A 20,298-nucleotide genomic window follows, 5' to 3' on the forward strand; every position below is an offset into this window, starting at 1 on the left:
TAGAGTGGCATTTTGTTGAGTCATTGCAGAATACCTAGATAAATGTTATGTTATGTTATGTTACTTTGCATTTATATAGCGCCTTATGTACCATTGGTATGGTCTGAAGGCGCTGGTAGGTTGAACGCCCTTGGGAACCGAAGTTCAAGTCAGTAGAGAGAATAGAGAGAGTCATAAGTGCGTGTGAGCGCCGGATATGTGTGCAGCAGGTGTGGCATTCGTGAAATAGCTTCTTCTTAGTGGTAGGTGTGGTGGTTAAGAGGTCAATAGTATATGTTCGTTCTGGCAGGATTTATCCAGACCGATTGTTGCTGCGTTGGGCCTGAGGAGAACGCCTGGCTGGGGGGTGTGTAACCAGCAGTGTTTACTTAGAGTGATGGGGAGTTTGAGGCAGATGTTGGTATGAGAACAGCTATACCGAATGGTGTCATAGTATTGCTGTGTTCTATTTGAGTGGTGATGTAAAGAAGAGAGTAAGCGTGGAGATGTGGAAATGGTGGTTTACTGTAGGTGCTTGAGATCGCGCCCACTCCACTAGTTCCATGAACTTCATCCGTTCCTTGTCCTCTGACTGTTCCGTGCATTACGACCGTTTCAGGCACTCAGACGTTCCATCCACATATGCCCCCTGTTTCATCCATATACGTCGCCTGTTCCATCCACATGCGTCACCCGTTCCACCCACATAAGTCACCCATTCTATACACATACGTCACCCGTTCCATCCACATACGTCACCCGTTACATCCACATACGCCATCCATCCGGTTACGTCACCTGTTTCATCCACATACGTCACCCGTTCCATCCACATACGTCCGCTCTAGGCACTCGTCCGCTTTATGTCCTCACCTGTTCTCTGCACTCACCCACTCTCTGCACTCACCCGCTCTGTGCACTCACCCGCTCTCCGCACTCACCCGCTCTTACACACCCCTTCTTTCTTACGCAGTCGTTCGCTCATATGTACTCGTCTGCTCGACGAAGGTGCTGCAGGGCTGGACCCCTGCCATTCAACACCGGATTGGGAGGCCAATCAGGGGTTGAGGGGTGCTGGGAGGAGGGGGGAACCAGGAAATGGGAACGGAGCCCAAAACAGGGTTCAGAGCCCTGAAACCAAGGCACAGGGGATGGGACACGGCCATACAATACCGGACTGGGAGGCCAATCAGGGGTGGAGAGGGGTGGGATGAGGGAGGGAAGCAGGAACAGAGCCCAAAGCAGGGATCAAAGGCCTGAAGCCAATGCACAGGAGAGCGTGGTGAATTGTAAAAATGGCAAATTACATTTTTAAAGCAACTAGAGGCCTGGAAAAGCACTAGACTCAGCTTCGAGGCACAGATGCAAAGTGTGCTCGACGAAGGTGCTGCAGGGCTGGGCCACTGCCAAACAATACCGGACTGGGAGACCGATCAGGGGTGAAGGGGGGCCGGAAACAGGAACAGAGCACAAAACTGGGTTCAAAGGCCTGCAACCAAGGCACAGGACAGCGTGGTGAAGTCTAAAAAAGGCAAATTACATTTTTAAAGCAACTAGAGGCCTGGAAAAGCACTAGACTCACCTTTTAGGCACAGATGGAAGGTGCGCTCGACGAAGGTGCTGCAGGGCTGGACCCCTGCCATTCAATACCGGATTGGGAGGCCAATCAGGGGTCGAGGGGTGCTGGGAGGAGGGGGGAACCAGGAAATAGGAACAGAGCCCAAAACAGGGTTCAAAACCCTGAAACCAAGGCACAGGAGAGCGTGGTGAATTCTAAAAATGGCAAATTACATTTTTAAAGCAACTAGAGGCCTGGAAAAGCACTAGACTCACCTTCGAGGCACAGATGTAAAGTGTGCTCGGTGAAGGTGCTGCAGAGAGGGGCCACGGCCATACAATACCGGATAAATGCTGTTTGCATACTCTATTCTTGAAAGAATAAGGGAGATGGCAGACAGCTAGCTGTGTACGAAGGAGAGGCAGGGCATAATATGTCAGAGAGAGAGGGGATGTATGAGTACTTTATTACTCTTTCATTGGGTTGCAGTTCCAGCATGCGTCTGTTGTCTACTGATATTCCTAGGTTCTTGGCCACTTTAGATGGTTTGAGACAGTTACTCATTTCCAAAGGGCATGCTAGAGATGTTTGAGGTGGCATGAGGTGAGACTATCATTATTTCCGCTTTGTCTCGGTTTGGTTTTATGTAGTTGAATGTCATCCATTCGCTCACTTTCCCGAGGCAGTTGATGAGGGTGGTGCTGGAGTTTCTGTTTTTGCTTTGAGCTTTATAATGAGTGTGGTTGGAACGGAAAACCATGTGATATTTTAAATGCCACTTTTATGACCTAATTATGAGCTGGGATTGCAGGATATATGTATTGTGTGTAGGCTATTTTCCCAATATGGCACTATCCATGTGCCACATTCAGTAAGGAATGGACCAATGCGACTCCAATGTATAATTCGGTGGGAATTAAAAAATAGGAGCTATTTAAAAGAACACGTTACCATCATAATGAGGCCCGATGTTTCCAAGAACCTTTCATTTTGATGAGCATGGCTATCTATCCAAGTAAAGATCACTATGTTCAGATTACAGGTGATGTGACATAAACTAAACACTGACTAAATGTGTTGCATATGATAAGCAGTGATGATTTAAAATGCTCTGTCTACATTTCAATGACTGCATAAGGACTCCTCGTCTTGCTTTAATTAATCTGTAACTATCTGATTTCTTCTATAGCGTTATTCGACCCCACCCAGAAGACAGTCTTCAGGATCTCCTGTAAGTGTTTTACTTTCATGGCGCATCAAACAGTCCTGCTTTAGAGATATGTGCATGTTCAACAGTCAAAACACTGCAGCTTCTAACTAGTAACTAAAATGAGTGTGTTGGAATGCACCCTGCTCACTTTTTGCAAACCATGCAAGCAACACCTTTCTCCCTTACAAAAATCCATGAATGAAAAAGAGTGTAAATTAATGCATGATGCATTTTCTCTGAAAAATCCTCACAGATTTCACCATGGTGATGTAGCAATATCTCTCTCCCGGAATTAACCAAAATGACTGAAAAAAATTACTGAATGCGTGATTTGGCTGAATTTCGGCCGTTCGAAAATTCTGAAAGGCCGAAAAGTTCCACCAGATCACGCATTCGGTGCTGGGGGCTGAAGGGTGTCCCCCGCACCATTTCTCACTATATTGTGAGCGTGGTTTTCAGCAGGTGCCCCCTGCAGTTGTCCCGGAAAAAAAAGGAAAGGACCCTGCGGCGCCGGTTCCTGATCACAGAAGTGAAAGGGAACAGGCATCGCAGGGACCAGCGAGTGGGAAGCAAGGTAAGTAGGGGGTGGGAGGGTGGGTGTGTTGGGATTGTGGGTAGGGTGTGTTGGGGGTGTGGTTAGGGATGTGGGTGGTTTCTCCCTCGAACATTTCTACCTCGGTCTTTCAACCACGATCTGTCCCTCCCAAATCAATAGTGATTGCAAATTACAACAACTCCAAAAAGTAAACACAGCAGGAATTAGCCAGGAAAAAATATTAGGTGTGTTATTAAATAAAATAAATATAAAACTGATTATTGAACATGTAGCTGGGAAATGTCTTGCCCGACACCTGACTTGTTGATTAAAAAGCTAAGGATTGGAGCAAACATTGTTAGGGAACTCCACATTGGGTAGAACAGCAGAGGAGTTCGGAGGAGGTGGTTAGTGACAGAGAGGCAGCCTCAGGAGGACTAAAAATGCCTATCTGCCTTAAAAAATAGCCCCAAAATATCCCAATTGTATGCAAAAAGCACAAAATAGCCATTGCAAAGCACTGCCCAATTGGTAAATGGAAAGCCTGACACCCGACCTGCTGCTTACAAAGCTGCTGATTGGAGCAAATATTGTTAGGGAACACCACATTGGGCAGTACAGCTGAGGAGTTTGGAAAAATAAACTTTAGTGAGTTGGGTTTTTCATGCCATGGCTTTTCCACAATCTGATGTCGATCTGCTTGAAAATCTGAGCCACGTGGCCAAACACATTGTGGCCAACTCAGAGCCCTAGGAGGCAGAATCAGTAGCAGATGTGCCTTGTTCAGATCTAAAAGTTGAGAAAGAAAGATCTTACAAAGAGAGGGAGAAACACATGAAGCTGTTTGGCATGTAGGTAATATGAACCTTAGGTTGAGGCTATCCAGAATGTGGGGATGAATAGATCTGTGAAGTAAAGGAGAGTACAAGTACAATCTGTGAATGCATTTAAGTAATGGCTTGGCCTGGAGGCCGATGGATCAAGGTGATGATAGATGCTCTTCTGGGGAGTAGTGCACAGGTAGCAAAACAGTGTTTCAATAATGGTTGTTGTGTGGTCTAGAAGGTAGAAAAGAAGGTAGAGTTCAGGGTGATGATTACTCGACCTCTTACACTTTGATATGATATGTGCAGTTAATATTGTGTCTTTACAAAGGAAGTTCACAGTTTGGGGAATTCATTATTGTTAAACCAGGGTCTGAGAAGGCAGAACATAGGTGACGTGCTGATTTCAATGAGAGTGAGTGAAAAGTCAAAAATAGGGGCATGTCCTCTCATGCATGCAGGTTATTTAGACGTGTACTTGTAGCAAAGTTTGCCAGGAACAGACATATTTTTAATGGCACTAGTAAATAGTTAATCAAATTTTATTTGCAATTACTGTACATAGTTGTTTTTTGCCCATGCACTCTTCAGTATGTGGGCAGCACTATGCAAACACGAAAAATAGAGTGGATCCCAGTGGAAAGTAGATTTTATGTTCTAAATATTCCCATTTAGTTAGATGTTTTTTTCTAAAGTGGTAGAGGCTGTTAGTTGGATAGGATTCGGACTGAAGAACTTAATTTTGGACTTTAAAGCACACCCTTAGCTTCTGTTTTGTTAGGTAGGGAACTTCCCTCATAGTGATAGGGCTAGCTGGGCATTTTTGATTCTTTTATTGTGATAAAATTTCTTGAGAAATGGCCTCCAATTGTCTAAGTCCTTCTTCTGGTTCACCAACGTAGATACAAATCCACTATTATAAGTACAGCCTACATTAGCATTTTATTCCACAGGCAGTTTTGCTTGCTTTTACCCCTATACTGTATTGTTTTATACCTCTTTAAAGCACTCCATTGCTTCTCGAAGCTAGGTCCATGCTCAATAAACACAATAATAATAATAATAATAATAATAATAATAATACTAATAATACTAATAGTAATATGCTCCTGGCCATGCAACTCTACCCCAACCACTATCCTGGCAGATTCTATGCTGCACATGCAGAGTGACAGGCCTCAAACTGAGCCGTGGCTCATACAACATGTAAGCCTTAAATTCACAATGTCCAGTATTTCTCTGGCAATGAGTGCTCTCTGAGCACCCTGTTCACTCACCTTGTTCTGGGTTAAGTTATTTTTATAATAATGGCCGAACTACAGAAGGAGAAAAGGATCCCTCTAAAAGCTCTGGAAGAAATGTGGGCAAGGAAGCGTGTCAGAGGAGGAGCCACATGAAGAGTGTGTTTGCTGGCTTTTGCTGTGATCAATACATCCTTGACTGGAAGATCTGTCAAATACTTTATAACAGGAGTAAAACCAGAGGGATTAGGATTTGTAGAGCGTGATGCTGCCATTTGCAGAATCTCCAGGAGCTCTGGAAGGGAGCGGGTGGGTAGGTTTGGTTCGTTGGGATGGGAGGTAAAGGCAGGGTTGCAGTGCTTTGTGTTGAGGTTGCAGATCAGAAGTACCCTGAGCACTATGTGTGTGTGTGTGCCTGTGTGTCTGTGTGTCTGTGTAAGCCTTCAAGGTGTAAAGTGTAGGAAGAATCGAGGGCTTTGTGACCAGAGGCGCTGGTGCATGCTTATATTTTGGGTACATGTTGGCCGGGATCTGTGTATATTAGGTGTAGTTAGAAGTGTATGTTTCTGATGTTGGAAGTTTGGGGTGAGGGTCTTGTTTTAACAGCTGTGGGTGAGTGGCTGATTTGCATTGTGTGTCCTGAGTAAGGTTGAGGGAAACTAAGGGTTAATGGAAAGATGGGGGTTGTTCCTTGCGTTCCCATATTGCTTTCAAATGAATGGTCTTGCTGTTTGTTGCATTATGTTGAGAGATGTTCGGTTCTGTAGGTTGATTTGTGAATTTCTCCTCTGTTGAGAGTTAGCTATTCAGGGGGACTGGGAAGGTATTATCTTAGTGTTTTGGAAGTGGCTTGATATGATGTCTTCTAGGTGTTAGAATTCCCAGAGTGCTGTGTGCTGTGTTCTAGGCAGACAGTCAGCAGCAGGTATGGCATTCCCTTAAATTGTGGCTGCATGTCAAAGTCATACTATTGAGAAGTGGTGTTGTTACTGCTTCATGGATATAGGTTACACGTTCTGTGTCTTAAGTATTAAAGAGGAAGGTGTTTAGAATTTTTCTGATTTTCAGGTTGTTCTGTGGGGTGCAAATTTCGCTTGTTTTTGCATTTCAGTGTTTGCTCACCATAGTGGAAAAGGCATACCCTCTTTCTCTGCAAAATATTCTGGTTTCTAATATTATGTCCTTTCTCAATGTTAGGTTTCTGGCTGGTTAGTAGAGTTACATTTTGTTGAGGTATACTCTATTCCTGAAAGAATAGGGAGATAACAGACAGCTAGCAGTGTACGGAGGAGAGGCAGGGCATAATATGTCAGCGAGAGAGTGGATGTGGATGTATGAGTACCTTATGACGTTTTCATTGGGTTGTGGTTGCAGCATGAGTCTGTTGTCTACGATATTCCTAGGTTCTTGGCCACTTTAGATGGTTTGGGGAAGTTACCCATTTCCAAAGGGCATGCAAGATATGTTTGAGGTGACATGAGGTGAGGCTATCATTATTTCCGTTTTGTCTGGGTTTGGTTTTAGGTAATTGGATGTCAACCATTTGCTTATTCTCCCGAGGCAGTTGCTGAGGGTGGTGCTGGAGTTTGTGTTTTCGCTTTGAGCTTCATAATGAGTATGGCTAAAATGGAAAACCATGGGATATTTCGAATGCCACTTGTATTACCTAATTTTGCGTTGGGATTGCTAGACATATCTACTGTTTATAGGCTGTTTATCCAATATAGAACTTTCTATGTTCCCGACACAGTAAATATCCCATACAACTCCAATTTATAATTAGCTGGGAATTCAAAAATAGAAGGTATTTAAAAGAACACACTTACTGTTACCATCATAGTGAGGCCCTATGTTTCCAAGAATCTTTCATTTTGATGAGCATGGCTATCCATCCAATGGCCGTTTCTGTTTTTTTTTATCTCTGTTTTAAGAAGTCTATTGTCAAATAACATTTAATATTGTTCTTCGATAACACATGGGGAGTGTTTTCCTGTGTAAGTGCTGATTAGAGGGTTTTACACTGGAGATGTGACTGCCATCATTTTAGCTGTTTTACGTCTGTTTGTACTATTTTATTTTAGGTTGTATTATTTTATAGTGTGTCTGCCAACATAAAGATATATTGGATTGGATTGGATAAGCAGTGACTATTTAACATGCTCTGTCTACATTTCAATGACTGCATAATGACCCCTCGTCTTGCTTTGATTGATCTGTAACTATCTGATTTCTTCTATAGCGATTGTCGACCCCACGCAGAAGACTGTCTTCAGGATCCCCTGTAAGTGCTTTACTTTCATGGCGCATCAAATAGTCCTGCTTTAGAGATATATGCATGTTCTTAAGTCAAAACACTGCAGCTTCTAAGTAGTGACAGAAATGAGTGCGTTGAAATATTCCCCACTCACCTTTTGCAGACCATGCAAGCAACCTTTTATTCTCTTTTACAAACATCCACACATGAAAAAGAGTGTAAATTAATGCATGACACATTTTCCTCGCAAATGTCATCATGGTGATGTAGCAATATGTCCCTCTGTACTCAATAGTGATTACAAATTACAAAATTCCCAAAAAGTACACCTTCATTAAACGTAGTGGGAGTTAGAATAAATGAACAGGGACATTCAGTGTGTGTGATATCAAATTAAACAAATATAAAACTGAATATTGAACATGTGGTGGGACATTTTCATTTGTGTATATACTTATTTTATTTTGAGGTTCTGTTTAGCATAGGCCAGGTCTCAGCGGTCTTCGAAGTGTTGGGATATGCAGTTACAAAGTCTCCCATTTCATGATAACCAGTTTGACAGTTATTGGCTACTGAAAACAATCAAGAGAGTTGTTGATGATCAAGGCCAGCAAGAGTGCTAAATTGTGCCAGATAAGCTGAAAAATATAATTAAGAGAAATGATAATGCGTTGCCTAGAAAGCACCCCACCACTTCCTGTTTCTCATAGAGACTTGGCTTTGATGAAGGTGATTTGGTGTATGGGGCAAGCCCCCATTAAAAACGATGGGGAGCAAATGTATGACCAAGGCAGATGCAGGTGCGGTGGGGGGGGGGGGTGGTCACAGAGACATAAGAGGCTGGACCCTGTTAAAATCATGAGGGTGTGAGAAAAACTGGGTAGGACCTGCGGCAAGTTGGCTCACAAAAAATCATAGCAGATCCCTTGTTTGTACTTAAACTGGACAGCTGCTATAACAAAGTTCAAGGTCCTTTATTTAGCCAGCTTTCCAGTGGAGCTATGTTATCTCTAGCCTCAATTTTCATGGGATGTCAGGTTCCCATACACTAAACTATGATCACTACAACATTTTAATAAAGTACATTATCAAGGTGAGGCCACATGAGATAAAGACCCATATAATGTTATTGCATATTATTAATAGACATTCCATAAAGTGGATGGTCTACAATGCAATGACTGCATGGACATGGACATGACAGGATTTGCCTTGATTTATATGTCAGTCAAAGAGTTTATTTCGGTAATACAAAACATGCCATGAAAACAACAACAATATTCAACAATATTACAGTCAAAAGTTAAAAATGCTAAAGATACCAACAACATTAAAACCCTAAAAACATTGCCAAGATACTCAGGTTCAAACAAACCATAATAAAAATGTCCCCAGGGGCAATGCATGCTGGAAAAAGGACAAAGGTGTGCACCCCACATAAACTGAATACGCCCATAACAAATAATGCAAAGCAGGCTCATAACAAAGGAATCCTTGACCCTGCAATACTGGTTATAAAGTATGCTCACTTATGGATGAGAATGCGGGACACACCAATATAACATGTGCTAAATCTTCTTTAGCCGCTGCACAAAATACACATGATTTGTCATCTTTTCCCTTTGATCAGGCCTCCACCACTGCTCTCAAGTCAAATATATATATATTTTTTTTATTGAATGTTATTCGGTTATAGAAAATAACTTTTGAACATTATTAACAATTTATCAAAGTTTAAAACATTTACACAAAAAGAGAAAAGAAAAAACTCAGTTTACAAAAAATGTATTACAAAGAATGGATCCAACAAAATGCACATCATATGTGCAATAAAACTATCATCACATTCATTTTAAACCAATTTAAATGCTCAACATTCCCAATCAATAAAACACTTTACAGATTACTTAAACTAAATTTATTCCATGACAATCCTTAAACAACGGGATGTTAGCAATACCTAAGTGTATTATGATGTTTCTAAATTCAATGACTTTATAAAACCGGTCACAGCTAGGACTAGAGAGGTTTTACGACCTGCCAAGCACAATTCCCATACCATGTCATTCACATCTTCAACAACGGATCTGGCAAATCTTTTAAAATATTGTAAACGCAACCCCTGGAGTCCCGCACACGAGACCTTTTTCATTGCAGAATCAGCAATTCATCATGCCCATCATCAGTGAGCCATATTTCCCAAGGACATCTCTTGTTGGGATAAGATTCCGTTTGAATCATAGGAACTCATGCCTAATACATTTATTGGGGTAAATTGCTAAATAAGAACCCAATACCTGTTCTTATGATCACCACGTGATTAAATAAAACAGTGAGGATTGATGCCCACGCACAGGGTTTCCCCCTAATTAGTATCCAGTGGTTAGTTTGGCAGCCTCTCAGCCAATGAGGAGGCTTGGAACGGGGGAATTACCAGTGGTAATCCCCACGCTCTGAGCCACCTCATGGTTTGAGGCCGCCATCTTCCCCCGCCGGGGAACGACGTAAGTGGCCCCCGCTCCCCCATCCACAGAATTACCTCCCTGCCCGGGCCACCACCCCCACCCCTACTTACCTTCTTTTCTGTCCATTTCGGGAGAGGACACGCTGGCAACACTTCTGTCCCCAGCGTGTCTGCTCGTGATCTGTGACTGGTCACCATGGAAAGGAAGAAGGGACTACACGTAGTCCCTCTTCCTTTCCATGACAGCCATTTTCTTGTTTACTTTTTTCCTATTTTTTTTACGGATGCCATGGAAAGGGAGAAGGGATTATGTGTCATGTCTCTCTTTCCATTGTGGTCATTCTGTTTGTTTACTTTTTTATTGTTTTCAATTGGCCGCCATGTAAAGGGAAAACGCAGACTTCGTTTTCACTTCCCGAGGGGGGAGGGGGCTTTTTCTTTTTTTCTTTTTGGAAACGCCAGAGCATTTCGGAACAGAAAAAAAAATGTTTTTAGTACCCTGGTCTGAAGTGCTAATGCCCCCCCTGTTTGGGGCTTATTGCTTAACTAACAGGTTGGATAGTTGGTTCAGACCAGCTGCTCTAGATGTACTGATTTTCACGATCACCTCTTCTGTGTCCTCTTTCTCATTTTCAAAGGAGTCACACACTGGGGCTGGGGATTCGGGGAGGTGAAACTCTTCTGAAAATAAGCAACCCAGTCAGCTTCTGCAACAGCCTTAACCTGTAAACAGCTTTAATTTTGGAGCACTTTTCAGAAGCTGTCAATGCTTTTGCTCTTCTCAAAGATTTCAATTGCCTTCTCAGGTCTCTCTTACACTCTGCCACCTCAGCATATATGCATGTAAATGCTTCCTCCAATCTAACTGGGGAAATGTTTTCTTACCAATCACACTCGCTGCTAAAAGATCTTCCACAAAATAGCAAACCTAGGGACCACCAAAGTTTCAGAAAACCAGGACTTTGATACCACCTCCAAACATTGCTCTAATAGAGAATCTACTTGAGTAACAGATGTAGGGTTCCATTGAATTATATTGCCTGCCAAACTCACCGTAAGACCTGGGACCATTCCAAATGATGACTCCACCTCTGTCTTGCTAAATTTGAATAAAGCTGACAATGGACGATGATCACTAAATTCAGATATCAGGGTCTGGAAGAGAGTAAAACAGTTAAACAGAACCTGACTAACAAAAATATAGTCTAACACTGATTCCGCTTTCCCATTCGACTAGGTGGGTTGACTCGGTATATCGCCTTCAATGTCACCATTTAACATTTGCAATTCCAAGCCACTTAAAATACTCCACCATTTATACCCAAATGACTGTCTTCTTCATTTGTGGAAATTGGGTAATTACTCTTGTTCAAAGGACACGTGGCATTCAGATCACCCGAAACGATACTGACCCTCCTGGGTAAACATTATACCAATCAATGATAGATTCTGACCGATTATTTAAGATAGTCCTTAAATCTCCCATTTTCACATGCCAATAGGTATTCCCTATAATAAATCCACTCGTGAATTCAAACGGATGTCTCTAGAGACCAAAGACTCCATGTTTGGCTTTCTGTGCACACACCACATACCCAACCAACACAGGGAAGAGAGTAACCAAGTTTCCTGCAGTGAGACAATTTCATAAGATTTCAAAAACGGGCCCTCTATTATATTTGAAACTAAATGACTGTGCCCTCTAGTGTTTCATGGCAAAAATATTAGTTGTCCATCCTGTGTCTGTGTGTATTGATATGTGAAGGGAAGAAGATGCGCTGTGCCCTGTCTTGAGTGTGAATGATGTCAGGGACTGAATGATGTCACAGGTGGAATGTTATGGATGAGTTGGAATGTTGTTCTGTGTGTGTGTTCCACTCATGGCAGTTGAAAGCATGTAGCCTGGGAGGTGGAAGCCAGTGGGCTCTGTCTCTGCTCCTGTCCTAGTTCCATACCTATAAGCTTTAACCTGAAGCAACTGAATATAAGGAACTTGTCTACGTTACCTGTGCTGCCTCAAGATGTCCTACTCTTAACAACTGGCGACGAGCTGGTCCAAGAGACAGGTCCAAGAAGTAAAGGAAGATTGTGCAGCTGGCAGACATCTGCAGATGTAAGAGTAGATGTAAGGAAGGACAAGAGAGGACGAATAAGGTGCTGCGCGGAGGTCTGGGGGGGTGCAGACAAAAGGGGCACGTGTTTGGGAAAGGAAGAGAGGTCCCACTGCCTCCAAGAAGTTACCCCACCACCTAGGGCAGGTAAAGGAGCGAATGCATGATTCCCATGAGACTGTGCCTTCCAGCATAAGGAATGTCTGCACCTACTCAGCATGGCATCCCTCCCAGAGCTAGAGGGTATGGAGAAAGTGTGGAGATCCTTGCAGAATGTTATAGCATTTAAAGTAGAGGCTGTCATTCCCGAATATATGAAAGAAGGGTATACTGATGTGACCTCACTGTCACCTATAGTAGGTCTCACCAGCTTTAGAGCCTGATTATGGTGGAGCCTGTGCCCCGGAGAGCTGTTTGTGCGGCCCCCACCCTCCCGTGGGGGAGCAGATGGCACCTTTTTTTAAGTGCCATGGGGGCATTCTCGCTGGTGCCGGTTGCCGTGGTTGAGACAGCAGAGATCCGTACCATTTTTAGGTCTCCTGGGGAGTGGCGACCTCACCCTGTGGGCGAGGAGTTGGTGATCCCTCCACCAGCATTCGGATTTCCACCTGGAGGCGGTCTGATTCCAGCATTAGAAGAGCGGATGTAACAATTTTCACAGCGTTGTGACATGTATCTACGTTCGTCACTGTCAGGAAGTGCCTCCTCTGTGTTTGTGAGGACGTGCAACGACATCTCACACTTCAGGCCTCTCAAGCTGCAGTCGGGCATTACACGTCAGAGCATTAGTGGGACGTTTGTGTCTTAAGAGCTATGTCCCACGGAGGTACTGTTTTTCTCAGAACCTTATAGGAAGCAAAATAAGTTCATTTATGTTTCATGCAAGTCGGGAGTGCCTGGCATGTGTGGCAGCCTCAAGAGTTTTCTGCAGTCTGTGCTGGTGCCCTCCTTGACAGCAGACTGGGATGCTGCCAGCGGGGAGCCAATGGATTTTGATGAAGGTTTTGCACAGAATGTACATTGCTCGGACATGTTGGTATATTATTTGGGAACAGTCACAGAACGTGTATTGCTGGGTAATAGTAGAGTATTAGTCAGTCAAACAACTTTATTCGGCCAAAAAAAATGACCATCAAAGTACATCCTACAAAAACATTTCTAAGGATAGGAATACGGTTTTTATACAGAGTTATATAAAATCAACCACAGAGAAGACTGCAGGGCAGTGCGAGCAATCCACCCCCACCAATGGGAACCATAAACAGATCTTTAGGCCCAAAATCAAGTCCCACCATCCCCATGCCTCCTCCTACACCCATGGCGCCTTGGGCCTAAGGCAGTCAAATTAGCACCTGAAAGGAGGCTGTTACTAGGAAAGACCCCAGGCTTTACTATGGCAGATCTGACAGGGGTGACAGGGTTGAGGAAAGGGGGCATACTGATTGAAATCCCACTCTTCGATGACTTGCCAGCCCGACCACCACCTTCCCAAGCCCTGTGTGCTAGACTATGGTCCCAAAAAGTCAATTTGATGCTGTCCAGAGAGTTTTTGCCCATGCTGGTAATTCTGCTACACCCCGCCAGAGCCTCTCTACGTACAAACGGGCAGCCTCCAGTAGTATTTAGCCAGAATAGGCATTTGTTAAGTAAAGCGTCCCTTGGCTCTCGCTTGTCTGGTGCCAGTTTAGGCACCCCCTGAAGAAAGACTGTTGTATGATTGGGGTTTCCTGATTCCAGCAACTTAGGTTGATCCCCCGACTTCCATGGACTCTGGGCTTTGGGTTCGGTACAGTCGGAGACCATGAGGGCAGAGGCCTGTGCCTGTATTGGGTCAACGGCAGTCCCGTTGGGGGTGGACAAAACCAGAGGGACCTCTGCAGGTAAACAATCTGAGGGACTTTCCAGGGGTGGGCACATGTGCCCTTCGTCAGCTGGGGTGTTGATCATGGGCTCCTCCACTTGAACAGTTCCAACTCCTTTCCTTTGAGCCTCTAGCAAAGCGTATAACAGATCCTTGATGATGGCCAGTTCCGCCAATACTTGGGTACACCCACACCCTCTATGCAAGGGCGCTTCCTCTGTAGGTAGGTCAGAGGTCAATTTGGGCTCATGGTTACTCCCAGCAGATGTATTGTTTTGGATAATGTCCTTGACCGACCGGGAAGGGGACACACCAAGGGGGGAGCTACCCTCTAAACTTGTAGATGAAAGTATATCGCTCCACGAACTATTGTGGGAGCTTGAGGAGGATATGCCCCTTTGGGCAGTTTGGGCCGGTAGTGACAGTCTGTCCCCCGCAGCCAAAACAGATGAAATGGGAGAGTCCAGCCGGAGCCCAGAGGGTAAGGCAACCAGACTCTGTGCCGGTAAGGGGAAGGGCTCTACCCCTGGACTATCCAGAAGATGACGGATCTCATTGAGCAGAAAGTGGGTATCCCCAAGATTTGCGGGTGCTGTGGCCTCATGGGTGGTTCCTGGGGCACAATGTGTTGTCAAGGCAACTAAGGGACCCGCTATCCGATTCCTCTTTAGCAGTCTGATTTTCCTCTTGGCGCCGGGAGGGGGACCCGGGCCAAGCTCAGGTCCAAAAAACACAGGGGGTACAGGGGCTGGGATCCCCCCGGTGGCATGAGCATGGTGGTCCGGCATAGGGACCCAGAGAATAGACTCAGGAATAGGGCAAAATAATGTCACCTAGGTTACCTCCTTGACAAACAGCAGACGGCAGCAGCTTCCATACGGTGAGCAGCGGCTTCAAACTCCAACCTCCCTCTAATCAGTGTTGGAGTGACATCTCTGCGGGCAAACCAGGAGTGCAACGCTCCCCCTCGGCGTTCCGCGAACACCCCTGCGGGACGCAAACACCCCGCGCCCTTTCCCCGCGGGCTTCACCCGGCGGGCTTGAGAATTATGGTGGAGCCTGTGCCCCGGAGAGCTGTTTGTGCGGCCCCCACCCTCCCGTGGGGGAGCAGATGGCACCTTTTTTTAAGTGCCATGGGGGCATTCTCGCTGGTGCCGGTTGCCGTGGTTGAGACAGCAGAGATCCGTACCATTTTTAGGTCTCCTGGGGAGTGGCGACCTCACCCTGTGGGCGAGGAGTTGGTGATCCCTCCACCAGCATTCGGATTTCCACCTGGAGGCGGTCTGATTCCAGCATTAGAAGAGCGGATGTAACAATTTTCACAGCGTTGTGACATGTATCTACGTTCGTCACTGTCAGGAAGTGCCTCCTCTGTGTTTGTGAGGACGTGCAACGACATCTCACACTTCAGGCCTCTCAAGCTGCAGTCGGGCATTACACGTCGGAGCATTAGTGGGACGTTTGTGTCTTAAGAGCTATGTCCCACGGAGGTACTGTTTTTCTCAGAACCTTATAGGAAGCAAAATAAGTTCATTTATGTTTCATGCAAGTCGGGAGTGCCTGGCATGTGTGGCAGCCTCAAGAGTTTTCTGCAGTCTGTGCTGGTGCCCTCCTTGACAGCAGACTGGGATGCTGCCAGCGGGGAGCCAATGGATTTTGATGAAGGTTTTGCACAGAATGTACATTGCTCGGACATGTTGGTATATTATTTGGGAACAGTCACAGAACGTGTATTGCTGGGTAATAGTAGAGTATTATTTGTGCATGGAATGTACATTTTGGGTACATACTAGCGTAAATGCTAGGCCTTTATTATTTGTTTTTTTTTTTCTCACTGTAACAGTCTTGTCAGAGAAGCGCATTTCCTGAGCAGTTGCTATCGCATTGGATGTTTCTGATTAATGCTGTGATTATCCCCTCCTCAGTGTTAGATTAACATGGCACATGCGCTGCTCTAATTGGCCGTGTTTTGCTATTTTCCAATGTAATGATGAACTAGTTAGTCAGCGATTGTGTATTCGCTGGGTAGTTACTGTGCGTTATGGAGTTGTTTGTGAAAATACATTCTGCGCGTACCTGTTTTTTGAATGTGCGTGTGTCTTCTGCTCTGTGTGTAAAATGTACACTGAAATTGTTAGTCTAACGTCTTTGAGGAATGTGTAGGCTAAGACTGATGCTGCCAGGTGCAGCGTGGACTCAAGGACTGGAAGTTTAAGGATTTGTGGACTGTTTACTGTTATGCATGGTATTGTGGATTCATTGTCATGTTGAATTTGGTAGTTTAAGCTTTTGAGGAGTTTCAGGCCATTTGAACAAGGACTGTTATGTGAACTTGATTCCCTACAAGAGTCATTAATGTTCCATGCATGGGTTCGGTGCGTTACGGGTACACTTACTGGAGAATTGGATGTTCATTTGAGCGCTTTTTCCGCGCTCCTGTCTTCATTGCTATGCACGAGTTGTGTTTGCAGAGATGTTATTCAATATGTGTAGCTCGGTGTGCATGTACATGTGTCAGTGTTTTCTTCTGAGAGCTGTGGCCTTGCATTTTGGCACATACATTTTAGGACATGCAACTTTTTTTTTTTTAAACTTTTGTTTATTGGCAGAAAGTTGAGACAGGTGTAGCACGTATTATACAGAGATAAACAGAAATCATAATATCACAATTAGGCATTACATCATGCACTTTTCATGGCTGCACCGAATGGGGAGGGGAGATTTGACAAAACAAGGGGACGATAGGTGCTTAGTACTTATGGTGAGCCGGGCGAGCCGGCAGGGGGGTGGAGCTCCCCTCAACCTCGTCTTTATTGTTCAGGTAGCTGCAGAATTCAGTCCACACATTTTTGGGGCGGGATGACATGGTTAGGGATCCAATATACTCCTCTTCACACACTTGCACCCAGGTGAGGGCTTTCAACCACATCTCAATGGTGGGGGGGTGACGCTTCCAACATTGTAATATACATCTTTTAGCAACAATAGCACTTACATTTAGGAATTTTGTCATTTTTTCAGCATTTTCTCCGGACCATATCCCGAAAAGAAGGGCCAGTGGATCAAGGTCCAGTGAGGACCCAATTATCTCTGAGAGCACTTTCGTTACCTCCATCCAAAAACCCACCTAACGCAGTGCAGGACCAAAACATATGTATGTGATCTGCCTCTTCCGATTTACATTTAGGGCCTATGTGAGACGTGGTATGTGTAAATTTCGTGACCTGTGCAGTGTATAATAAAGCCTGTTAAGGAGTTTATATTTTATGCAGCGGAATCTAGCGCTGAGGGAGACTTTGCGCGTGTGTGCACACATTTTATTCCACATTCCTTCAGTGATTTCCATTTCCAGCTCCCTAGCCCAAGCTCCCCGTGGTTTGAGGGATACATTCTCTAGTTTTTCCAGCTGCATTTTGTACAGGGAGGATATTATGCCCCTACCGCCTGTTGAGTTTGCTATGATTTGAGGTTCGGGTGAGTGTGGGGGCTCATCTGGGTAGGAGGGCCACATTGCACAGACCGCCGCTCTTAGCCTAAAATATTGTAGTAGTTCTAGTGCTGAGTTGGAGTGTTCGGCCGCCATGTTTGAGGGGTGATGAATTTACCGCCGGGATACAGATCAGTTAGTGCTCGATAGCCCAGTTTCTCCCAGTGTCGCAAGAAATTCTGGTCGTGCGTGGGGGAGAGTCCTGGGAATTGCCGTATGGGGAGCCATTTATAGTATGGGCGATGCTCTTGTTCAGAATTTAAGATCCTAGTCCATGCTCTGATCGTGGTGGCCACAGGTTCTGAGGGGGCGTCTGTCTGGAACGTGCGGTGTAGTAGGAGGGTCATGATGTTGGTCCCATCACCTGCCAGTGTCTCTAATTTAACATGAGGGGGGTTCGAGTGTGCGTACCAGTGCGTGGCGTGTTGGGCTTGAGCCACGATCCTGTACCGTGTCAGATCTGGGGCTGCAAAGCCCCCTTTTTCATAGGGTGGGGTCATGTGTTGCCACTTCTTGCGGACAGCGCCAGAATGCCAGAGGAATTGGGCATACGCCGGGTGGAGCCTCTTGAAGTATTGCTTCCCGGGCCACACTGGAACGTTGGCGAAGATATAAAGGAGCTTGGGGATCATTTTTACTAGGGACAGTCTACCCGCTAGGGACAGTGGGAGGTTGCGCCATTTGAGCATCTAGGATTCAATGAGCTGTGCTGTTGTCTCGTAGTTATCCGTCAGTAAGGAGGCTTTGGTTAGTGACACCTGCACCCCGAGGTACCGGATGCCCCCAGGGGACCAGCGTAGTGGAAATTCACATGACGGTTGTTGGGTTGCCACTGTAAGAGGAAATATTTCAGATTTGGAGTAGTTAATGGTAAAGCCCGAGTAAGTGCCTATTTTGGTTATGTCGCGGATGATGAGGTCTAGATATGTTGAGGGGTTTCTGACATATAGTAATACATCATCGGCATATAATGAGATGATTTTCGGTGTGTCCTGTAAGCGAAAACCCTTGCCGGTGTGTCAATCTCTGACATAGTCTGCCATAGGTTCAATGGCGAGCGCAAAAAGGATGGGGGAGAACGGACATCCCTGGTGGGCACCCCTGTGTTACGCAAAGGGAGAGGAGACAATGGAGTTGACTAGCACCCTGGCCATTGGACCTGTATATAGCAGTTTTATATAGGACATCATTTTTGGTCCCACCCCCATTTTCTCCAGCACAGCCCATAGGTATTGCGATGAAACCATGTTAAATGCCTTCTGGGCGTCTAGCGTAACCGCCACTGCGTCTGTCTTTGGGTCAATTCTGGACATTACATTGAATAGACGGCGGATGTTGAGTGCGGTAGAGCGTCCAGGGACAAATCCACTCTGGTCAGCATGGACCAGGTGAGGCATAAATGGGAGGAATCTATTCGCTATTATTTTGGCAAAGATTTTCATGTCCCTGTTGATAAGGGATAAGGGCCTATAGGAGCCACATTCGTCTGGGGGTTTCCCTGGCTTGGGAAGGACAGTGATTAGGGCTTCCCTTAGGGAGGGGGGGAGGGTGGTTAACCGAAGTGATTCGGTCCAGACCCCATACAGTACAGGAGCTAGGATGGCAACATGTTCCTGGTAGAACTCGGATGTGAGCCCATCGGGACCCAGGGCCTTGTTCTTTGGAAGGTCTGAAATTACCTGGACTATCTCGTCCAAGGTGAACGGGGCATCGAGTTGTTCCTTGGTGCTTTGGGAGATGAGGGTCATAGGGATGCTTTCCAGCAGATCGTCCAGGTCGTGGGCTGTGTGTTATGGCTGGGGGCCATATAGATTGGCATAGAAACTAGCGAAGATGTCAATAATGGCTTGGTCAGACCAGTGTCGTAGGCCATGTTCATCTAAAATGTTATCAATTTGGGACCTGCCTCCCTTAGCGCGCACTAATTTGGCTAACGTTCTTCCAGGTCTGTCGCCCTCACCATACCTTCGGGCAGCCACGGGGCGGGCATGGTACCGCACTTCGCTAAGGGCGTGAGATTCCAAAAATTCTAGTTCTGTTCTAATTTTTGATAGAATTACCGGGGCTGGTACAGAAGCATATTCTAGTTCTAGAGTCTTGAGCTTAGTTTCGGAGCTATTTAGAGCTTGCCTTATGGCTTTCAGGACCCCCGCCTCCCTTGAGATACACATACCTCTAATGTATACTTTAAATGCCTCCCAGCGGGTCCCCTCGGGTGTGTCTTGTGTGGTGTTATTCTTTAAAAACGTGTTTATGTCCAAGAGGATCTCAGCTTTAAAGACAATGTCAGACAAAGCCTCAGATTTAAAGTGCCAGGCGGGACGGGCAGCCAGAGTGTTACCCAATTGGATCTGCAGCAGCACGGGAGAGTGGTCAGAGAGCATGCGTGCAAGGAGCTTAACATCCTTCTCCCTGCCCACCCGCACCCCGACAGTAGGAACATGTCTATTCTTGAACAGCTGTCATGCACTGTCGAGTATAAGGTGAAATCTCTGTCTTGGGGATGGAGCGTTTTCCACACATCGTGTAAATTGAGGGAATTCATGTGTGTAAGGAGTCGACTAGCGGCTCGAGACGTGACCCTGCGGGTGGTGGTTGTTCTGTCCAGGACATTATCAAGTATAAGATTCATGTCTCCCCCCATATAATGGGAATTTCCACATATCTTGAAAGGATAGCAATTACTGCGTCTATGAACTCAGGGGAGTCAGTGTTGGGACCATATGTGTTCACGAGCAGGCATTCGTCATTGACCAGGGTGCAATGGAGAATCA

At 45.4% G+C, this 20,298-nt stretch overlaps 1 protein-coding gene across 3 annotated transcripts in view; it reads left to right on the top strand.

Annotated features, from left to right (window-relative positions):
• Positions 1–20,298, top strand: part of LOC138510563 (uncharacterized) — a 1,136,503-nt gene that overhangs the window by 594,175 nt on the left and 522,030 nt on the right. For all 3 annotated transcript variants that reach the window (XM_069626321.1, XM_069626322.1, XM_069626323.1), the window contains 2 exons: positions 2,727–2,768; positions 7,587–7,628. In XM_069626321.1, coding sequence (XP_069482422.1) covers positions 2,727–2,768; positions 7,587–7,628 — 84 coding nt within the window. The remainder of the gene's footprint in view (positions 1–2,726; positions 2,769–7,586; positions 7,629–20,298) is intronic.

The sequence above is a fragment of the Ambystoma mexicanum genome, chromosome 6p (assembly GCF_040938575.1).
Source record: "Ambystoma mexicanum isolate Mex_15411 chromosome 6p, UKY_AmexF1_1, whole genome shotgun sequence".
In the NCBI taxonomy this organism is placed as follows: domain Eukaryota; kingdom Metazoa; phylum Chordata; class Amphibia; order Caudata; family Ambystomatidae; genus Ambystoma; species Ambystoma mexicanum.